The sequence below is a fragment of the Catharus ustulatus genome, chromosome 1 (assembly GCF_009819885.2).
Source record: "Catharus ustulatus isolate bCatUst1 chromosome 1, bCatUst1.pri.v2, whole genome shotgun sequence".
NCBI classification, from domain to species: domain Eukaryota; kingdom Metazoa; phylum Chordata; class Aves; order Passeriformes; family Turdidae; genus Catharus; species Catharus ustulatus.
The window spans coordinates 4,950,257-4,972,581 of record NC_046221.1 but is presented as its reverse complement, the minus strand read 5'-3'; the positions used below and the strand labels follow the sequence as shown (position 1 = coordinate 4,972,581).

At 35.9% G+C, this 22,325-nt stretch overlaps 1 protein-coding gene across 1 annotated transcript in view; it reads right to left on the bottom strand.

Moving 5' to 3' along the window:
• Positions 1–17,353, bottom strand: part of LOC117001890 (sodium channel protein type 5 subunit alpha-like) — a 30,406-nt gene extending 13,053 nt beyond the window's left edge. Inside the window, exons 1-15 of the mRNA XM_033070580.1 lie at positions 17,087–17,353; positions 15,561–15,679; positions 14,984–15,073; positions 13,793–13,921; positions 11,716–11,807; positions 10,676–10,882; positions 9,977–10,040; positions 9,164–9,308; positions 7,820–8,014; positions 6,571–6,759; positions 2,957–3,059; positions 2,361–2,590; positions 2,082–2,234; positions 1,438–1,791; positions 274–726 (exon numbers count right to left, since the gene is read on the bottom strand). Coding sequence (XP_032926471.1) covers positions 274–726; positions 1,438–1,791; positions 2,082–2,234; positions 2,361–2,590; positions 2,957–3,059; positions 6,571–6,759; positions 7,820–8,014; positions 9,164–9,308; positions 9,977–10,040; positions 10,676–10,882; positions 11,716–11,807; positions 13,793–13,921; positions 14,984–15,073; positions 15,561–15,679; positions 17,087–17,353 — 2,790 coding nt within the window. The remainder of the gene's footprint in view (positions 1–273; positions 727–1,437; positions 1,792–2,081; positions 2,235–2,360; positions 2,591–2,956; positions 3,060–6,570; positions 6,760–7,819; positions 8,015–9,163; positions 9,309–9,976; positions 10,041–10,675; positions 10,883–11,715; positions 11,808–13,792; positions 13,922–14,983; positions 15,074–15,560; positions 15,680–17,086) is intronic.
• Between the last annotated feature and the right edge of the window lie 4,972 nt (positions 17,354–22,325).

The window sequence follows — 22,325 nt, the reverse complement described above, 5'->3', positions numbered from 1 at the left end:
TGTCTTGATTGAACTTTGTTTATTGATTGACCATAATGAATGGAAGCAAAACAGTCAAAAGTAGAATTCTGGGTGTCATTGAGGAGAATTATGAGAAAGTGAATATTCAACACATCATTGAATAGCCAAGACTATTTTTTAGCCCTTGTACTAGAAAAACAAAGAAAGTAAAATTGCAGAAATGACAGAAAGGATAATATTTCCTGCTGAGTCTTTGAGATTGTATTTACAGATGCAAGTCACAAAATTTTTTCAAATATCAATATTCCTTACCTGTTTTCTGTATTCTACAGCGGTGTGCAAGATGTGCCCATCATCACCTTTGCTGGGGTAAGCCTCTGCTGCTGTAATGGGAACACAGGTACTGTGGCTGGCCAAAATTTCTTCATATCTCCTTGCTAGTGAGGAACTCTCTTCCATGTGGCAACGCTCTATGTCAAAGCAGCTGTGGTCTATCTGTTTTCTGACATCTCTCAAGGCATAATTAGCAACCTCTATGCTTTTCCCAGAAACTTCTGCCAAACCCTTCTTTCTGTCTGCTCTTCTGATGCTTCCTCTCATTCTTCTGCAGCAGTGATCCCAAATTCTGTCTTTCACAGCCTTCAGGCTCCTGTGAATCTGTGCAATGGCAACCTGGTATTTAGTCCCTTCTCCAGGCTCCTCTTCTCCCTCTGGGCTGCCAGTGTTGAACGAGCTCAGCAGCAAAGCAATGAACAGGTTGAGCACCTTAAAGCAAGTTGGAGACACTATTGCTAACAGAAAAGACACTTCAGAGACCCTCAAACTTGATTGCATTAACCACTACAATGAAATTATTCATAGCATGATATGGCTCCTTCTAGAAGGAATGGCAGGAGAAAAAAGGAGGGACGGGAGAGTTTGGGTATATCAAATATATTTTCACATGCTTGCTGTCCGTAGTGTATGAGGAGGCAGACATGGAGAAAAACAGCAGGCAAAGATGAATTTTAATTACATCACCATCAAAAAGGATCTGGTATAGACCAACAAACCAAGCAGATGAAAAAGATTTTGTCTGCCAGTAAATTTACATTAGATCTAGTATAAAACCAAAAATCTGGGTTCTGCAAACTTTTGATAACATAAGGGCAATGTGCTAAGCATTTAAAGCACTCAACAGTTGGGTTCTTTGGTCCCATCAACACAAAAGATGAAGAGATCTGACACCAAATTGTGATAAGCTTTGCACTTCCATACTCTGGCTAGAAGGAATAATTTTATTTTGCTTCTGTGTCTTGTGAGAGAAAAAGAATGAAAGGGGAAACGGGAAAAAAGGAGACAGAACAAAACCCTATGTCAAGTGATACCCAGAAAAGAGAATAAAGTGAACACTTTTCAAACAGCCTCCAAAGAAAAAAGTAACTGGATGCATTCAGTAGGGATTGAAAAGTCCCTTGAATTTGACTTGAAACTCACCACCAGGTTTCCTAGAACCAGGACAAGCAAGAAAATGACGAGACATTTCCTTTTTCCAGCCACTTCCATGCATTCCCACATAGTTTCAATCCATTCTCCACATAATATTCGGAATATGATCAGCATTGAATGACTAAAATCTTTCATATGCCAGCGTAATTCGCCACTGGGGTTTATTTTACGGGAATTTGCATCATAATCACTGCCCAAAATCTGCACTCCTACTACAGCAAAAATAAATATAGTGATTGCCAAAACCAGAGTGAGGTTACTCAGTGCACCACATGAGTGGAGAATTATTTTCATAAGAGTATTTAAGGCTGGCCAGGACTTTGCCAATTTGAAGATCCTGAGCTGTAAATAAAACACAAGAGAAAAAAACAATTTAAAAGATAGCATAGCACACATGAAAGCCAGACCCCACATTTACCATGTCTTTTCTGCAGTAATATCACTATTTTTTCCCCAAAGAAAGCATTCTAATTGTTTTGATGCAATTAAAGTCACTCCAATTAAAAGCTCATTTGTCTTACTACTTACCAATACAGAAAACAGATTTAACACATTCATCAGGTAAAATAATATGAGGGTATTTCATTATATAACACATGTACTTTAAAAGAAAAAAAAAATTAAATAATTACCAGCCTGAAAGGTGACAGATTTGTTCCAAAGCTTGCTAGGCCAATTAAAACAACCACACTATCAAAAACATTCCATTTATCCTGGAAATAGTAGTAAGGATCTAGAGCAATGATTTTCAAGATCATTTCTACAGTAAAAATCAGGGTGAAGACCTGGAAAGACAAAAATTAAATCCAGAAAAAAAAAAAGTCACTGAAAAAGTCTGTCTCCTTAGGGAAATATTTCAGTATTAATGGAGGGTTGTAACTCCATTTTCACCCTACACAGACCTAACTCACCTGGTCACTTAGAGAAATCAGTCTTTGGTAATGTGGGTCCATGCCAGGGTACTCCATAGCCAGGAATAAAGTATTCAGGATAATGCAAACCATGATTAAGAGATCAACAAATGGATTCAAAATTACCAATTTCATCTTCTGCTTGACTGCTCTCCAGAATGGGCAACAATTCCAAATTAGATACTTCTGAGGAAAATTTTTCCAAAATATAGGACAGTTCAGTTTTTTGTCTGGTGGCAGACAAAGAGGGAAAGGGACACATGAATAATCCTTTGTAGAATATCACAGAATGGAGAAAAAGACAACAATTCATTGAAAAGATTGAAAAGTCAATCTCACAAGAGCAGAATGGCATCATTAAAAAAATTATTTAGCTCATTCTGCACAAACTAATAGCAGACTAATAAAGGTCAGGCAAAATTTGCCTTTGCTAATTGCAAAGTTACATGAGCTATGAGAATATTTGTTGTACTGAAATTCACATTTGGCAGCATAATTTCCCCTAGTGGCTTTTAAAATAATGAATTTTGTGACAGTTTGATCTCTCAGGTCGAGTTACACAATCACCACAGGAAAAAGAGGAGAAAATGACTTACTTGAATTATCTGTAAGAATTGTGGCTGCACTCATTAACCTCTGTCTGCGGACAGGATCGTTGATGGCTTCCATTGACACCTCATAGGACAGCAGGATCTGCCTCTTTGGTTAGAAACACAGCAAAAGATAAAAAAACAGGGACAATTAATTACAATACAAATATAACAATACAAATTGCAGTACAATAATGACATCCAGCATGAAAAAATATGCCTTTTCAAATACACATTATAATGGGGCTTTAATTTGATGAAAAAATGTAAAACAAACAAAGAAACCAATATCATGTGTTTGAAGACAGACAATTTATCAAATCAGTACAATATTTACAATATTTCAAGTATTTTTTTCTTGCAGTTAAATGCCATTATAAAAGAAATATAGAAACATGAACAGGGAAAAGAATCAATCTATCTTTCCAGTGAATGATAAAAACAACAGAGAAAAAGAACACTGACCATCAGCTTGAATAAACTATTGGCTATTTAACTATGAATTACCAATTGCTAATAAATAATCATGTATTAATGTGAAAAATAGTCACATAATTAATACAAATTATTGGCGTTTTTAACCCTATTAAGCCTATCAAGATCTAATTAATATTGAACTGCCTAAAACCAGGAATGGGACTAATTTTGTTTTAATTAGAACTACCAGATGACAAGAAATTTGACAGACTGGGAGTGGACTGACTGACCACACCACAATGCACTGTACCTCAGTATTCCCTCTCAGCACAACTGCATTTGCATAATTTTCTATTTTGGGAAGGATAAATGAATAAAAATATATCAAAATGTTACCTCAAACTCTTATGATATTATTATTTTTATTAACATAATCTTTAAATCTGTTATTTAGGGAATGAATCTGATATCCTTGGCCTTAAAGATTTAATAATAATTATTTCTCTTTGCCACTCTGATTTTTTAAGCATCTAAGCAAAACTTAGGTGATGGAATTGTCAGAGAACAAACCTATAAAAAGAATTTATAATAGAGTGCTAAAATGCTCATTTTCCCCTCTGTTTTTTCAGAATCCAAAAGGCTCAACTAGACTATTCTAATCATGGCCAGAGCAAGTCACCCTTTCATTCTTTTGTCTCAGAAAATAAACCCAGAATAATTCGTGTGCCAGCCTGACTAAGAAGACTTTCAGTTTTCTTGCTGAAATTCATAGCTGTTAAGGAACCTTCAGAGCTGTGTTTTTGGGAAGGACAAGGACATTCATCCACCCTGAACTGGTCACTGCTGCTCATTGATCTTTGGCTGAAGGAAATAACTGGGGGTGAGAAATCCTCTGACAAATTGGGATTTAAAATAGGGATGTGCACTAGAGAAATAATGTTCATGAACTCATTCTGTTCTACCATAAAGCTTCTGCCCAATATGCTTTTTTCCTTGACTTAGCACCTTTAGCCTCTTCTCCTGATGAAGGTGGAGAGGACTTTGTTTGAGGAGTCCTCAGTTGCAGCAGAGTTTGTACTACAGCAGTTGTCAGAACATGGAATAAACTGCCAGGTTTGCTGCAGATTATACTAAAGATAAAAATCTACATTGGGGCAGCTCACAGTGCTTGGATCATGCTTTAGGTTTTCCTAGAGATATTCAGAACTTTGTCATTCCCTGGAAACAGAGAGGGGAAGGGACCTTGGAAAGGTCTGAAGACGTTATTTCTGAGATACAAAAATCCAGATTACATTTGGCATCCATCTGTGCAGACTTTGTAGCCTTGCAGAAGTAAGGTCTAGCAAACAATCCAAATTCATCTCCTGCCTCATACATCTCCTGCAACACAGGCACAGACTTAGAAGAAAAAAAGTTAAATAGGAATAATCAGCCATAAAAAGGATTTTTATACTTACAGAAGACATGACACCTATTATGAAAAGACTTTTTTTTCTGAATAGGTACAATAAAAATAAAACACTACCATGAGCTGGGACACAGCACTTCCTTTAAGGGCAGCAGAACCAAACTAGGTCACAAAACTGAATTATATTCTTAACACAGCAGGGGAAACATTAATGACACTACAAGAAGCAAATACTTTACTAAAGGAGATAACAGGGAGCAGCTGCTGCCAAGTGTGTGATTTGGATTCCTTCAGCTCAAATATATAATTTATTATAGCTAGGATTATGGGCTTTAGAAGAAATTTTGACCATGATGACTATCAAAATGGGAATTTAATAAATTTTTGGCTAGAATTATATGTCTGAGAAAGATTCCCCTTCAAGGATACTTTTCAAACAGATGGAAGTGGGAACATTATTTCTCTTAGCTCTGCTATGGGAAAATTTCCATTTCCAGTGAGATGGGTGGAACAATTCTGATGTTCTCTCAGAAGCAAAAGAGAATCTGTCATGAGATGAAACCAGTACAAGGGTATTAGAAGCTTTCTTTTTAAATACTGTTGAAAACAATTAAGTAATATGGATAATTGCCTAAGAATTATTTTGAAAGATACAGCTCAAGATTAAAATACCTAAATATAGGTATCTAAATGAAGATGTTTACAAAGAGCCAGAGAAAGATTAAAGTTGGGATGGTTTTTTAGAAGATACAGTATTTTGTCAGTGGCAAAGGTGCTGTGGAAAAAAATCTCAAAATTTAGCAAAGGAAGAATAACAAGTCTTAATAAATGTTTCTTAATGGACTTGAAAATTAGTGGTCAGCAGAAGAGCCAGAAATCACTGCTGTAAACATGATGTGAAACAATACAAGTGAGATTCAGCCTAATATTTAAATATCCATGTTTAATTTATCCATGTGTGCAATGCATTTAAATCCCAGTAAATGGGACACATGTTTCTGTTAAGTTTGATTCCCATAAATAAATGTTTCTGAAGCCATTTCAGATGATCTATTGAGACATTTGGTAGCTCAGACATCCAAAGTAGCAGACATGGCACATAACATCTGTGCCCTTCCACAGAGGAGGTGAAAGCCAAATAAGACACCAGAAAAGCTCTAATACCACTAGATACCAATTTATGATCTAAAAAATTAAATCTCCACTCTGGGAGTTTAGAACTTAAAACATACGTACAAACCTGAAAACCTCAAAAATTTCAACAATCCAGTTGCCTAAATCTGGGATTTTAGCAACATTTGAGATGCTGTAATGTTGATGAGATACCCACAAAGTGCTGGAAGATGTGCCAGAGATAGCAAAGATATCTAGAATTCCAACACATGCAAGAACACCTAACTGGCACCAGATGCTCAAAGTGGGCCAGTGAATCACATCCCTAACATCACAAGTCTTCATACTGAGCTAAACCCTATCCTAAATATTTAGGTCAGAGAATTAGCTGTCTGTAGAAAAGAATATTATTTTTTTTTTTTAATTAAAATAGTTAGGTCTTTAGGGAAACTTTAAAACTTAAGAATTTTAGGCATTTATTTCTGCAGCACAATCAGAGATGTTGGCAGATCTTACCACAGCTCTCAGAGCACAGGTCAGGAATGAGTCATAAGTGCACCACTGACAGCCACTTCCAACTTCCCTTTTAGGTGCAGGTGGTGCTGGTTCCCCAAAAACTCATCCTTGAATTCTCACATTACAATCTAATCTAATCAATACAGTTTCCATCTGAAATACTTACAAGCTTCTTGTGGCAGCGATCAGGCTGTGAACGAAATATTTGCTCCTCATTTTCCTGGTCATCTAAAATTAAGTTTTGACTTGAAGTAGGTGTTTGTTTATTACTCTCTTTTCCTTTTGAATTTCTCAAGTCAGCAACTGACATTTCAGATTCAGCATGCAAGGCCTTGCTTTCTTCCACAGCCAACATCTGCAACAGGAAAAGCAAAACATCTGTCTGTTAATTCAAGGCAAATACCAAGGCATGGACTAGGATCATATAAATGTAATTATTATGCTATCTGAATTATTTGCACTGACAATTCCTAGGTTACTGACATAAAAAGACAGGAGTACAAAATGCTATTCACAATTCTGAAAGACAAAGTAAGGTTACCTGCGAGCTACTGTAATTAAAGTCTGCCCTTGTCACTTTAAATATCGTATTTTGGGTCTGATTTACAAAATATTACAGCTTATCCTTTTACTTTCCTTTTCTTGCTTTACAAAGGACCTTGAATCCAAGACAGTAGAAGACAAAGGGCTCAAACTAAATCCTAAAATGTCAACTTTTCCTAAATCTTAATCCTGTTGCAAGAAAAATAGAAGGAAGAAAAAAAGAAAAACTGAAAGAAGAAAAGCCTAAGCAAAGCCTGGCAAGGTGGAATTTCAGGCAGAGAAACATTACAGAGCTGTCAACAACTGTAGAGGAGGAACTTGATAAAATGGTGATGCCTTATACTTTAATGATGAAATTTGATAGTTGCTAGAAAATATTTGTTTGTCCTCTTACAAGTCTGACTTTTCTGACTCCTAGCAGTAGATCAGTGATATCTTTTATTTAAGATAGAAAATAAAATGTATCTACTCATGCTTCCTTCCTGCAGTAATAACAAGAAGGAATATCCAGAGAAAGGAATTTCTGGGCACAGCAATAATGGTTCTGTACAAGAACAGGACACACTATGGAGTGCAGCACTCATGCAATGCCATGAAAATCACTTTCTTGCCAGAAAGACATTCCTATACAATGCCAGGTCTGCAAATCCTAAAGCTTAATATGTTTGAACTTGGATTTATGGTTTTTTGTATCACAGGAATGTTTATGCATTTAAACATATATATATATATGCATTTGTAAAGACATAAAGAGAAATCAAGCATCAGAAAGTATTGTAAGAAGCCCGTGTTTAATTGAAAACATTATTTTCCTAATTCAAGACCAGAAGGAAACAAAAGGAACTGCAGATTAGACAGGATAATTTACAAACCTGCTCCTTCTCTATAATTTGTTTGGCATCCTGAAGCAGTTTTTCCTTTGCCTCTGTTTCAGCATGAGTAGCTCTGTTTTCCTCCTCATATGCCATAGTTACCACAGCCAAGATCAGATTGAAGAGATAAAATGCACAGAAGAAGATGACTGCCATGAAAAAAAAGACAGAGGACACTCCAGATGTACGGATGGTCTGTGAGGAAAAGGTAAAGGTGGTAATAAATTCTTAACAAAATTACATTTACAAAGCAATTTCAAAATAACTTTAAACAATTTATTCTGCTATGCAATACAAAAGATTAATGTACTGCAGTGTTTTCAATGAACAACAGCAGGATCTGCTTCTGGTCTAAGTTATACATAAATATGTCACATACTGTAGAAAATAATTTTAAAATCCCATTCTTAAAATTAAATTGAATATCTCTCAGAAATCAGGCAAATGATCATCAGAGTTTAAGCTATGAGAAGACAACTTCATCTGTAAAGACATAAACAGGTGACTGGAAGAATTTAATGAAACCCAGTAATAAAGATGAAAGCTAGGATTATCTATACAGTCATGAAAGATGTTTTAATTACAGAATCAGAGGCAATATTTAGACTGATTATCTTATTCTTTTTTAAATGGTAGCAGAGGAGATGGTTCACAATTAAGCACTGAGACATTAAAAACTAAAACTCACATGACCTTTAAATGGCAAAAGATGTTGCATCCATTTAAAAAAGTCTCAGTTAATAAAGGCTGATGGGAAAAAGAGTAAAAATGGACCAATATGAAAGGCACAGAACCAGGCAGAGAATATTGTTCCTGTCTGGAAAAGGCACTGAAAGGGATCCAGGAAGTTCTCTACAGGTATTTTTATATCATTTAAAAAAAAAAAAACCCACAGAATTGAGAAGTTACATTCAACTCTCAGAATCAAAACATAAAGGTTCCAATTTTTTTAGTAGTGTGTTGTGCAAAACAAAAGTGTGTATGTTGAGCCAAAAGGTTTGCTGAGGAGTCAGCACCTAAAAGGAAGACAGAGAATGTGACAAATCCTCACATTCCCTGCAGGAGCAGGGAGCTCCCTGGCTGGATTTGCTCCAAATCCCAATCCTTGGGTGGGTGTATACAAATATTTAACTCTTATTTAGCTCTTAACCACTGACCCGAGTGTGTTCTCCAACAAAACTAGGAGCATTCACAGCAAAAGGTGACAGCTCAGTCACTTTACTCTATTTCCTTAACACTGGCATTGATTTTAAAAGAAAATTGGTGTCAGTAATGTTAAAACAAATATAGATTTTTTGTAATGGACATATCTAAAGTCATTCCAGCAGGTCCAAAAGTACCCACTTGTCTGTAGAGGCGCTCCCAGGAGTCCTGGGTCATCAGACGGAACACAGAGAGGAAGGCCCAGCCAAAATGGTCAAAACTTGTATAACCAAAGTCAGGATTGCTCCCAATCTTCTCACAGGTGTAGTTTTTTGGACACTCTTCACTAACCACAAAAGAAATGTTAAACAACATTTATGTTATTTATTATGCTGTTTATTTATGTTGTTTGTATTTATAAACAACACTTATGTGGAGATTCAGCTGAACCTGAAAGCATCCAATACACAGTGACAAATCAAGATTGGTTCAGTTTCTCCAAAATGAGGTTTCATTCCCCAAAATATTCCTGCCAGAAGGGCTGATTCATATCTGAGCATCCCAGAGAGCCATTGCTAATAAAGATAACTAGCCAGACACCTTAGTTTGGGACTAGACAAAAAACTCTCACTGATTCAGGATATATCCAAACAAATACACAGAGAGGGGAAAAATGGAAATACCTTTACTTTTAAATAATTCATCAAGATGAGGAGAGGAGAATTTATTAATATCTAAAAAGTCTTTAGTGATCTGTTCCCCTCCTCATTTATATCATTCTACCTTAACATTATACTCCCAGTGGTTGGCAACAAAGTACAGATAAAATTGGCTGCATCCTTGTACTTCATTCTTTTTCTGGTGTGAAATATCTGGTTTTTAATTCAATAACACACCCACTGATCAATTTCCTCCTTCTGAAAAATCATCACCATTCCTTTAGACCAAAAATAGAACCACAGCTCATCTGGAGGAAAAAATTCAGAAAGTACTAAAACTGCTTTGTTCACTTACTTGGGTTCTCCAGTGTAACCACAGAGCAATATTTCAGAAGAGTCTTCCAATCTGTAGCAGAGCTCTAATTAAAAAAAAAAATAAATAAATATATAAAAAATCATGGAATCATAAAATCAGAAGTTTTCAGTTTCTGCAGCTTTCTGACAGTAAACCAAACATTACTGCATTTTATAAACACTCTGAGGGATCAAACCTCTGTGAAAGATTCTTTCCCAACAAAGAGCACACAGGACTGATCTGTCTGACAATTTCAAATAATCTGACAATTTCAAATAATAGTTACAATTTGATGCACAACTAACAGTGGAAGATTTTATTTGATCTTTGGCAAAAATAAGAATCTCTATGAGAAGTAGACACAGTCCCTGAAATACAGGGTAAGTGATGGGAAAAAAAATCATTCTCTGCGCAGTACCCCTAAAATTAAGGTCCCTGTGTAATGCACAGATAAAGAAGAAAATTCTTGTACAAAACTCAGTTCCTTCTATCCCACAGACTGCTGATCTTTCTCCAAAACCAGGATTCACTCATCTCATATCCAGCTATCCCAGAGATTTCATACTACTTCTTGTGCAAATAGAAGGACAAACCTTCTTGGCCAAAAAACATGCAACTATATTTTAACATCCCTGTGAAAAAGTAATATACACAGGAAGACCCACAGATTATGTAAAGGGAGAAATGAAAAACATTTACCTTCATCATTTGGTACATATATCTTGGGATCCTTGCATAATGAGTCGTTGTACAGAGTTTTGTTGAGGACACATTTGGATCTTAGATTGCCCATAAAAAGCTGGAGGCCTATTAGTGCAAATACACTCAAGCAAAATACAGTCAGGATCAACACATCCACAAGCTTCTTAACAGACTCAACAAGTGAGTTTACGATGATTTTCAGACCTAGGAAAATAAGATCCAGTAACACAGAAAGTGAGAAAAGCAATGCAATGATGTTCCTGTATGACAAGACACAACAGCTGCAAGTTTGTTAAAGATAAAGTATTGATGTGTGGCCTTAACACTAAAATTAAGCACCTTCAATGTTTCATTCCTGCTATAATTTCATAGCAAAATCAAAAATATATTTGCAATTACATGGAAATAGTAATGTTAATATATATTATGTCCATGATATATATAGTAATTTATAAATTTTTCAAGTGAATTTTTGCAGCCGAACTCTGAAATCATTCTTTGCTACCCTAATTAAGGACATGACACAAAAATATTGAATATCTTGATGCCATATGCAACATACTGTTGAAAGTATTGCACACAATCCAGACAGTGGCTGTGGTCAGTAAGGAAACAAATTAAAGTCTCTCAGATTGTGAAACTCTGGGAAATAAACCAGAGAAGGTTAAGCTAATGAGGTAGAACATGAAACCAGAAATATGGTGGTTCAGATATATTAAGAGAATATATTACATACAGTGGGCTGCTCTAGGGAGACAAATTAAAGAGACAAAGGCACTGGGCTAAATAAAAATGTACATCAATGATGGGATAAAAAAATGTAGAATATAAATTTGCCTTTTTCACAACAATTTTATGGAAAGATGATTTTAAAAATTGTGTTAGGCTGCTGCTGAGGGTGCAAAACAGTCACAACTTGGGATTTCCTGGGGTTACAAAAAGTGACCAGAGAACTGTGAGACAAGAACAGGAGTGGAATTAGAATTTACATTCTGGTGAAACAGAGAGAAAATCAGTTAAGATGTGTTATTCCTTACCTGGTATTACTGAAATAGCTTTCAAAGTTCTCAGTACTCTGAAAGTTCGAAGAACTGAAACGTTGCCAACACTCTGAAATGCAGTAATGTACCTGTAAAATTAACCCACACTCAACTGAATGACAACCATGGAGCTTTTCAAACCATTTGCTTATGGAGCAGGAAGTGATGAATACAGTGCAGAAAATAAGCAGGTCAAATATATCCTAAGATCTATGCCTAAAATTAGGAATCTAAGTCCATTTCTAGGCATGGATAGAAAGCAATGGGGCTTTGGAGCAGTGCCTCTGAGAAGAAATACAGTGAACTCCTACTTGGTGTGGATTTGGATGCCTTACCTTTGGAAGAGTTTATCCATCAAAATGTCAAATAAATATAAAACTGTCAATGTCATAGCCACATTCTTACACTGAGGTTGCTCTCATGGAAATACATGCTGCAGCTATCTCAAAACAAAACACACACTTCAGAAGGAAGTTGAGAACAGCAGATTTATAATGTGTTTATTCTGTACCACGTGTCCTTCTAACCTTTAACCTTGAGTATTGCAACTTGTTTCCATTTTAACATTTCAACAATTAGAAAATTTCATCAAATCAAAAGTATTATAAAGCATGGCATATTCTAACAGCACTTTAACAGGTTACCCCAAATTTTTCTAAGACTTCTTTCATGTCAGAAAGGACATGAATTGTGATTCATCTCACGCCAAGGTCATAACTTGTAACAGAATCCCTTAAAAAATAAAGTCTCAATAACAAAGTCCAACACAACAGCGGTTGGAAAGGCAACCTCTCCCTCAAAGCAAGACTTTGTCAGCAGCAGATCAGAGCACATTGCTTTGCCTAGTCTGTAAGATTGAATTATTATCAAGAATCTTAAGCAATAATCACAAATGAGTTAGCAGTTGAGCTAATTTCCAAACAGTTTTATTTGTTGTACTATAAGACACGGAAAAAACAGGTGGAGGTACTATATTGTAGAGTTGAACACTAATTAATTAGGGGTGCAGGTAGAGAAAAAGGACCATAAATTAAATTTTTCATGCAGCTGTTGGACTGCCTCGTGATAGCTGTAACTCTCAGTAAATATCTAGTGATAGATGCTGATGATTAACAATATTTAATCTCCTTAGCAGTTATTGTTACCCATAAGAATAATTCATATACATATAGATGTGTGTGATGACACCTGTGTACACATAACTTATTATTTACAAATGTGGAAAAATCTCCATGCAGTGTTACAAACTACTCCCTTCTTTTTTATTCTGCCACCTGACAACTTCATTTGGTGCCTTTAGCTCTCATTGTAGGAAAAAAAAAGATTATTTATTCTCTTTTTGTCTCCATGCTGTACACCTCAACTGTGTTTCTGCCCTGCAGTTGTTTTTTCATGTGAGTTTTACTCTATTCAGTTTTTTGGCATGTGGAATTGCAGATATACATATTCACTGCATCTTTTTTAATTCTGATCTTTTAACATGTGAGGAGCAAAACTACACAAGGTCCTGAATTAAAATACAGGCTACACAGAGAAATAATGTGTGTTCTGCTTCTTTACTTCTTACCCATGATGTCTTCATTTTGTACCTCCTTTTTTGACCGTGACTGTCTGTTTTATAAAATCTTCCCAACAAGTGAAGGCTATTTCAGAGTCCATGAATTTGTAGGTAAAGCAAGGTGTTTTCTCCCTTGAGCATCACTTGACACTGGGATTTCATCTGCTATTTACCACCAAGTCTTTGAACACCTTGTGACCCATTTTGGACCCTTCTCAAATGAGTTTCATCTGATCCTGGCTACAGCTAAGACCACATAAAGAGGCAGGCTTGGTCTGGGCTGTTTATGCAATTACCTCTTGACAAAATTCAAATATAGACTAAATTAAGAACAATCATACAGTTCTAAGATGAGCTTTATTTTAAAGCCTGTTTTTCTCTTTGCAGACATGCAAACTGTGATTCAAGCACAGTTTAGCAGGGAGGATGCAACAACTGTAAGGAATTTCAGCAACAGCAAATGGTATTTTCTCTGTGTTTTGGTCCCCTGAGTGTAAAAGAATGAGTTTTACTTACATTACAATAATAATAGCAAAATCCAAGCAGTTCCATGGATCTCGAAGAAAAGTAAATTCATTCCAAACAAATCCTCTCGCTACCATTTTAATCAATATTTCAGTAGTATATATGGCAGTGAAAACATGTCTGAGGAGGAAAATGTGTATTAAAGTTACAGAAATAAAAATATTAATGAGACCAATACACATCCAGGCACATTTCTATCTTTTTTCTGATTTAGTCTCTGCATGGAGATAAAGGTAGAAAATGTGAAGTAAAATAGGACAGGTTACATTACTTTCAGAAGCATCATGAGGACAAGATGTCTTCCTGAATTTTAGTAAATTTTCCATGTAAATCTATAAACACAAACATTCACATAAGCATGTCATTCTATTTTGGGATGAAGGATAGATTACATATTCTTATGAAACATTTTTAAGACTGTGTTTATGTTCTAAAGCAGGTTGGGAAATTTCAAAGCCTCATTCTGGCAGAACAATAACAACAAAGATTTATTGCAGCCTGTAAAGTTTGCATATTTTATTTACTTATTCTGACAACTACACTAAAACTGAAAGAAATCATACAGAAAATTAATTTATGACCATGATTCCCCCAAAATATTAGGAATTAAAATTACAGAACCTCTGAGGCTCCAGGCACATTTTCCAGATTTAATTCTGGAATATTAACTCAAGTTACACTGGATACAGTGCACAAATACAAAAGGAAGCAAGACATTACAAATAAATGGCTTCCTAGTGGGAACAACTGACTTAGGAGAGTCACCAGGAAACAGAGGAAAAAACAAAATGAATATTTATTCCTTTATAGCTTTTGCGTGAGGGAACTATAACAGACATTCAGGTTATTGCTGTAAAATGAGAGATATTAAGCTAAAACCACATTGCAGTCTCTCAAAAAGATTTAATCCTCAAAAGGAAAAAATGGACCAACCTCCTATGATACACCAGATGGCAAAATTAGGCAAAATAGAAAAGGGGCCATATGGTGAGAGCTTCTAAGAAAAGGCACTGAAGCTCCACAAAAGACTGTGTGATATAATAACAATCCTCAGCCTTCCTCAGAGGTCTAGCTGAGAATTTTCAAGCCCCAGAATTAGATCACCACATTATTTAAATTTTTCAGTCCTGCATGTTAGTACCCTTGGAAAAACAGTGAGCACATGGGCACTGAGGTACTTACTCAGTCCAGTAGGCTTCTACAAGCAGGTGAGGGATAGTCATAGCCATGCAATTGAGTAGCACAGTACATGTAATAATGCCAATAAACAACGTGAATAGTAAGTTAAGGATAAAATGATACGCTATAAAAAATTAAGTTCATACAATTCGCTGATTTCCACACACAAAACCCACAAAGCATCCAAGTAATTCCTTTTCATTTGAATATGCCCAGAACTTTTCATGGGTTTTCCAAAGAAACTTGTAACAGAATCACAAATTACCCTGAGTTGGTAGGGACACACAAGGATCACTGAAATCCAATTCTCAACCTTGCACAGGACCATCCCAAGAATCCCCCAAGATCAAATTTTCTCAGCTGGGTAAAATTAATGTTTTAAATATAAAAAATGAATTATTATGTGGAGATGGTTTTGGAAGTTAGGACACTAGTGGGACATAACATGCTTGACACGAGCTATTTCCACTAATTGATAATTCCAAATAAAAGCAGAAAAAGCAGAAATAGAGGAACAGAATGACAGAAAAAGGCACAGAATATTTTAAGATTCAAATCAGGGAAACCAATGAAAGGATATGAATGGATCAGAATTTTAATTGCTGCTTTTCTGACCGGATTAAAAGGACCAAATATAAACAAGGCAGGTGTGGCAGTAAACCGGAAAATTGTCCTCCTTTTATTTAGCACCATAAAAGTCTATTAAAAAAAAACAAAAAGGATTCACAGTCTATGAAACATTTAAATGAATTAGAAATTTCTGCCAAAATTACATGGTCAGTTTTTTAAGTCTGCATCTAGATCTCTATCTAACTGCAGTTAGGAGTACAGCTTTTCTCTATTGTTACTTGGAGCTGTGACCTGATTAAACACATTTTGAGGGAAAGAGAGCAGCTCTGTAGAAGTTCATTATTGCCTGAGAGGAAGAAGCCATAATGGGAATGAATATGAAGAGCAAGTAATCATATTCTCCTGGCCAAAGTAATTAAATCACTACTCTGGGACGGTAACAATGGTCTTAATACCTTACTCTTGGACAGTCTTACATGCTACAAGAGATTATTTAGATACACAAGACACACATTGTGTAGCACTGCCAAAATCCTGGACAAGGCAAAATTGTAATTTTGAAATATTTCTACATTGTCACGTATTAACTGTAAATTCCCTCTAAGCTACCTTAAGGTCCATGCAGCTCAGCACTTTTGCTATATAGTAAAAATTAAATCTCTTGAATGAAAAACAATTTCCTAACTTTAATAAAAATTTGTTCAACTCAATCAACCTTAGTTCCTCTTCATCAATAGCATCACTTTGATTACTTTGAGAAAAAAGCATCTGGAAGATCAAAGCCTAAAGCATGTTCTGTGATAAAATTATTACAGTCCAATACCTTGCTGGCATACATTAAAACAGCAACTGGGACTGCATGGAACCTTCTGCTCTTCGGAAAAAGTCTTCCTTGACAATAGTAATAATTTAAGAATTTAATTTAGAAGTGGTTCCTAGACCATCTGCTTTATACACTGCTGCAGTCAGCATCACCAAGGACTGTGGAATAGCATGGAGTACGTGCAATGTAAATATGGAACACTAAACAAAGCCAGTGAGACATAAAGTTACAGAAAATTAATTTATGACAATGAAAAAACATGGGTTTGCTACACAGAGTAATGGAAATATCTCAAATGTGCTTCCCTTAATTTGTATAATATTTGTAATTCTGTCAAAGCATCTGCAATTCCAGCATGACTGACTGTTGGACAGGCTCTGTTTATACAACTGGGAGCTCAGCCCCACAGGCATCAGACAAACTGCTCTGGAAAACAAAGCATCATTAAGCCCAGAATATATTTACTAATAAAGTGCACCAATCACATATCATGTTTTCATAATTAATTTTGATTCTTGACTGGAACTCAAAATACCTCTTCATTCCATAATGCAGAGCATACCTTAGAATTCCTCCCCAAAAGCTGACAGTAATGTTCAAAGGTCTGTCTATAGAACAATCAAACCCCAGCACCTCCTGAATAGAGCTTTTACTATCCCTTAAGAGTTCAGTAGTAAAAATAATTAAAAAAAAAAGTTTTGGGAAGTTTTAACCTTGTGATCACTGTAGTATGGATCAAAATCCTCCAGGGGTTCCCCAACCAGCTCTGCAGGAATGTCCCCATACAGAGATGGCAAAGTTTTGCAGATTTTCAGGTCAAGCTGAGGTGTAAGTTTTTTTTCAGCTTGGTCCTTATTCTTCCCTTTAACTTCGACTTTCTCCTTTTTTTTGTTGGCAATCCTTTCCTCAATTGCTGCCAAGGATTCGGGAGTGAATCGTCGAAAGCTGTTCGTTTCTGATGACCAAAATGAGGCATCCATTTTTCCTTCTGAGAGTTTGCTTCCAGTACTAGAGGTAACTTAAGAAAGAAAGCTCTTGACAATTAGAAAAAAATAGAAATAAATAACACACTTTAATATCTTTAATATCTTTAGCTTTAATATCTATTAGATAGATGATTTTTTACTCCTCTGAATCTCCATGTCAAAATAGAATAAAATAGAATAAAAGAGAGTTGAATATTAGAATATTTCAATTGAAAAGAATCTACAATAAGCATCCAGCCCAACTGCCTGACCAGTTCAGGGCTGACCATTGTAAAGCCTTGGGCACTGCCCAAGTGCCTCTTAGACAAGGACAAGCCTGGAGCATCAATCATCCATCTAGGAAGTCTGTTCCAGTGTTTGACCATCCTCTTGGCAAAAAATGCTTCCTAATGTCCCATGTAAAGCCCTGCAGTGTGGCTTTGGACCATCCCCACATGTCCTGTCACAGGATCCCAGGGAGAAGAGCTCAGCACCTTATTCTCCACTTCCCCTCCTCAGGAAGCCGTAAAGAGCAACGAGCTCACCCCTCAGCCTCCTTCTCCTCAAAGCAGACAAATTCAAAGCCCTCAGCAGCTCCTCTCAGGGCATTCCTTCCACCCTGTCACCAGTTTTGGTGCCTCTGGACACACTCAAGGACCTTCTCATCCTTCATTGCAGGGCCCAGAACTGCCCACAGTGACCCAGATGAGGCCACACCAACTCTGGACACAGCAGGACAATCAGCTCTTCTGACCAGCTGGTCCTGCTGTGTTTGAGGCACCCAGGACAGAAGGCAAAACCAACCAGAATATATTGATTTACAAGAATGAGTAATGAAAAACAGACTCAATAAAGATCTACTACTTAATCTGGATCTGCCCTGTGCAATTCAGGCTATAGAAGAGATAATTTTTAACTTTGCCTTTCCAGATTGGAAGCATCAAAATGACATCTCTATCACAACTCTGACAATCACCTCATTGTTTCTCACTGTAGATTAAAGCATCAGCAGCCTTGCACCTCAGTTACTGCTCCTCTGTACTTCCTGGAATCAGAATTTAGCTCCACAGCTCCCACCTCTAACACTCAGCAGATCCATCCCCTCCACAGAGCAAGGTCAACCCTAAATTCAGCTCAAGGCTTTGTCCAGTTGCATTTTCAATTATTCTGCTTGAGGCTGGAATCCCTGACAAAGGGGAAGGGTGGCAATGAGAAGCACTGAGGTGACAAGGCAAAACACTGTAAATATTCAGTTACTAATGCCCAAATTTACCACACTGCTGCAGATGACAGCGACTTGCATGACACCAGCTCTCATTCACTGAAGATGAAGAAAATTTTGACCCATTACAGGATGATTTGTCCTTTGTGACTCACGTCAAAACTGATTACTTCCATTTAATAAACACTTTTGGTCACTGCCAAGTCTTTAAAACACTCTGAATTTTTGGTCCAGCTCTGCTGCTACTTCTTGTGAGCTCACATGTGTTAGAGAATCAAAACTCTCTTGCAATTACAGCTCTCTTCTTTAGATGCAGATATATTTATTTTAAAAGAATAAGCAAGGAAGAATGATTGTGCAATGATTTTGTTGGGGTTTATGGGACTTGGAAGGGTTTATTTTCTCCTCTGAGACTTTCCAAGCATGTTCAGATCTGATCAGGAACCGCAACTCAGAGATCAGAATTTACCATGGTAACAAAATGGAAATATATAACCAAAGGACAGTTACTTTGCCAAACCACACAGACCCATTTCCAATCAAAAGCTCAAAAGATAAATTGAAAATCAAGATGTTCTTTTTTTAATTTTCAATTTTTAATAATACTTAGAAGATCAATTTTATCTTCAAAACAGTTTTAAGGACAACAGAGAAGCTCAGCTTTTAGAGAACTACGTCAACTGAAATAAATGAAGCAATAGGAAAATAGTTTTAGCAAATAAAAACATAATTTTAGTATTAAGGATTTCAGAACTGAATTAAAAAAAAAAAAAAAAAAGAGAGACTAAGATAAAAGCATTAATCAAGGGCAAAAAGATGCAACACATTTCCTTCAGCAACTGCGGACCAGAAATCATAATTGGACAAATATTAATGGACATTCATGAGAGGATTTCATTCCTGTACCAGAAATGTACTTGTGTTCACATGGAACAGCAGACTTCTTGGCCTTTGATCAACTGACAAGTCTTTATAGATTGTGACTTGGGTTAGGAAAAACGAAGCTAAGAAGATGTGACTGAAAAATCCTACCAATACAAAGCACTAAAATTATATTTTAAAAAAAAGACAAAGTGACTACTTGGAATTCCTGCTAAACTCAGCCACCTCACCATATACTGCTGAATTAGCTGAATGTTTAAGGCAAGACACCGAGGTAAAGTGTTACTCTGAGAAATAATTTCAATTTCTGCACGGCACACACAAGTTTCCCCAGTAGGGGAAGATACAGAACAAGTTTTCTCAGAAGTAGTCTAAGCAGGAAATTTATTCTAGAAACTGAGAGAAGAAACTTGGAGGTGTGACTACAAGTTAGTGCAAAGGAATTGTAGGTCAGTGTGTACTATGTCAATATGCTGCTGAGGCAGATGCAAGACTACATTCAGATCTGTTAATTTGCAGTAGAGTACATTAAAGAAATTTGCATTTAAATTAAATTAAGAGTCGAAAATCCTACAATAGGTTTTGATATCTCTGGTCCTGTAGTACAGACCAGTCCATCAGGAACAGATACAAATGCACTGGTACCTTCAGTTACCAAAGTACCCCTTTCTACAGGATCAGGGATGCATAAACACACTTTCAAATTCCACTTTTCCTTTTAAATTAAAGTAGAAATGACTTAGTTTTCACATCTTGAGAGGAAGTGCATTCAGTGTACAAAGCTAGGAATTGAAGTTAGTCTTGCTGGCTTAAGGGTACTGCAAAAATGAAACAGAGTATTTTTATGTCAAAACTCAAGGAATTCCAGATATTCTCATGAAATTTACTGAACAAATTACCTGCAATGTAGAAAGAGATGAACAAAGAGTGAAACAGACACGGGGCACTGCTAAAGTACAATTTGCTACTAAAATTTCTTAAGATAAAGAGTTTTAAGACAATTTTCTAGAATAGTAAAGCAATGCCAAAATGAGTCTATTAATCCAATGTTTCAGAGACATGAATTGCAAAATGGTTAATGGGGTACTGTCTAATCACTAGTGATGATAACTAACAAATTTAGACTTTTAGATTGAAAAGCAAAATACAAATTCAAGCCATATATACAACTTCTTTATTTGGCTCCATTTGTATGAATTTCAGAACTCTTTTCAGCTCCCTAAAAGAACAGAGTTCCTTTTAAATGCAGAAAGGTAATAACCATCAAACTATTGACCATAAGATATTCAACAATCCACAAAAATAGAATTGAAACTGATAAACTGCTCAGTAAAATATTATCAAAGACAGTCAGGGGCATTTATGAGCTTTTTCTCAAAATAGGAAAGCTAGTAGGAACATAAATATAAAAATGTCCTTATTTATGTTTCAATCTGGTTTTAGCATGGATTATAATAAATTCTGAGTGCCAAATTACTTCTATCAACTCCCTTAACAAGGGCCACCCACTGAATATTTCTGTGAGAATCTGGATCTGGAAAAAATACAGGGTAAACTAACTGCTAGTTTGGTTTTAGTGTGCATTTAGTATAGTGTCTCATACAGGAATAAAGAATAAAGATGTGTTCACCCCTTCACCTGAAATAAGAAAAAAATGAGAAAGTAGCCACAGCAACACCTTATGAAACAGGACAGGAATTCCCTGTTTCTGTTGTGTGCTTTGCAAAAAGCTTCTGCTACCACCTACTCAGTTTCAAAAGCAGAAAAAAATTTCTGTTTCAGATCACCATTTTCTTCTATTTAACTGCCACTGATGGTGAACAGATTTCACAGATTTTAGTCCTGAGTAAAATCCAGCTTGGGCATTTTACAGGACTACTGCTGATTCTAAAATCCAAGGCCATTTCTTCCACCCAGCACTTTGTTCCCCACTCTTCACTTCTCACTTGTTACTCCATCTCAAGTAAAAGTTTGTGTTTGGGTGGGTTGGATAAATATCCACCAGTGTGATTTTTCAGTGTTTTGGCTTTTTTTGGTGTTGTTTGGTTTGATTTTAACCAAAAAAATCAATTGATTTAATAGACAAAGTTATTCACAATATCCATATCATATCAGATCAGATCAGATCAGATCAGATCATATCAAACATATCCTCACTCATTACTTCCAAAATCAGAAATCTATGCAACAGGGTAGACTGTGCATTACTTAAACATCCTGGAAAAAAAACCTCACTCACTAGTATTTGATTGAGAAATACTAGTATTTGATTGAGAAAAACATTCCAAACTTGTGTAGGTAAAGAAATTTTAGTATGACAAGTTCAGTGTAACTAAGATTAGATAATACTAAAATGAATTTGAGGAATATTCTGCATGAGGTGAAATAACAAAACAGAGCAGTCAGTAATTAATATGATAATAATTAATATGACAATTACCAATAGTAATTAATAAGATAAATATATCAATGTTCAATAAAATGCTTCACTGACACATGTAAATTATAGGAAGAGCTACATGTTTACAGCAATGTAGTGGTTTTACATTAATGACAGATCTTTTTACATAGATGATCCCTGTACCTCAAATAAAACCACATCTAATATTTGGAAACATGTTTGCACATATTTTATTTATATACAGACACACACACTTGTATACATATATCCCCAAATATTTTAACCAAAGAGACATAAAATTAAATTAAGATAATCAGCAACTGAGTTTTCTCATAGTACACAAATATTTGCAAAAACAAAATACTTACAATATCTCCTTCAAAATAAAAAATCTTTCACATTGATTTCTGAAGGTAATGGCTGGCTGTTATCTCCAAGGAGACAAAGTCTTGCTTTTCTCACCTTCACCTTTCCATTCCCAA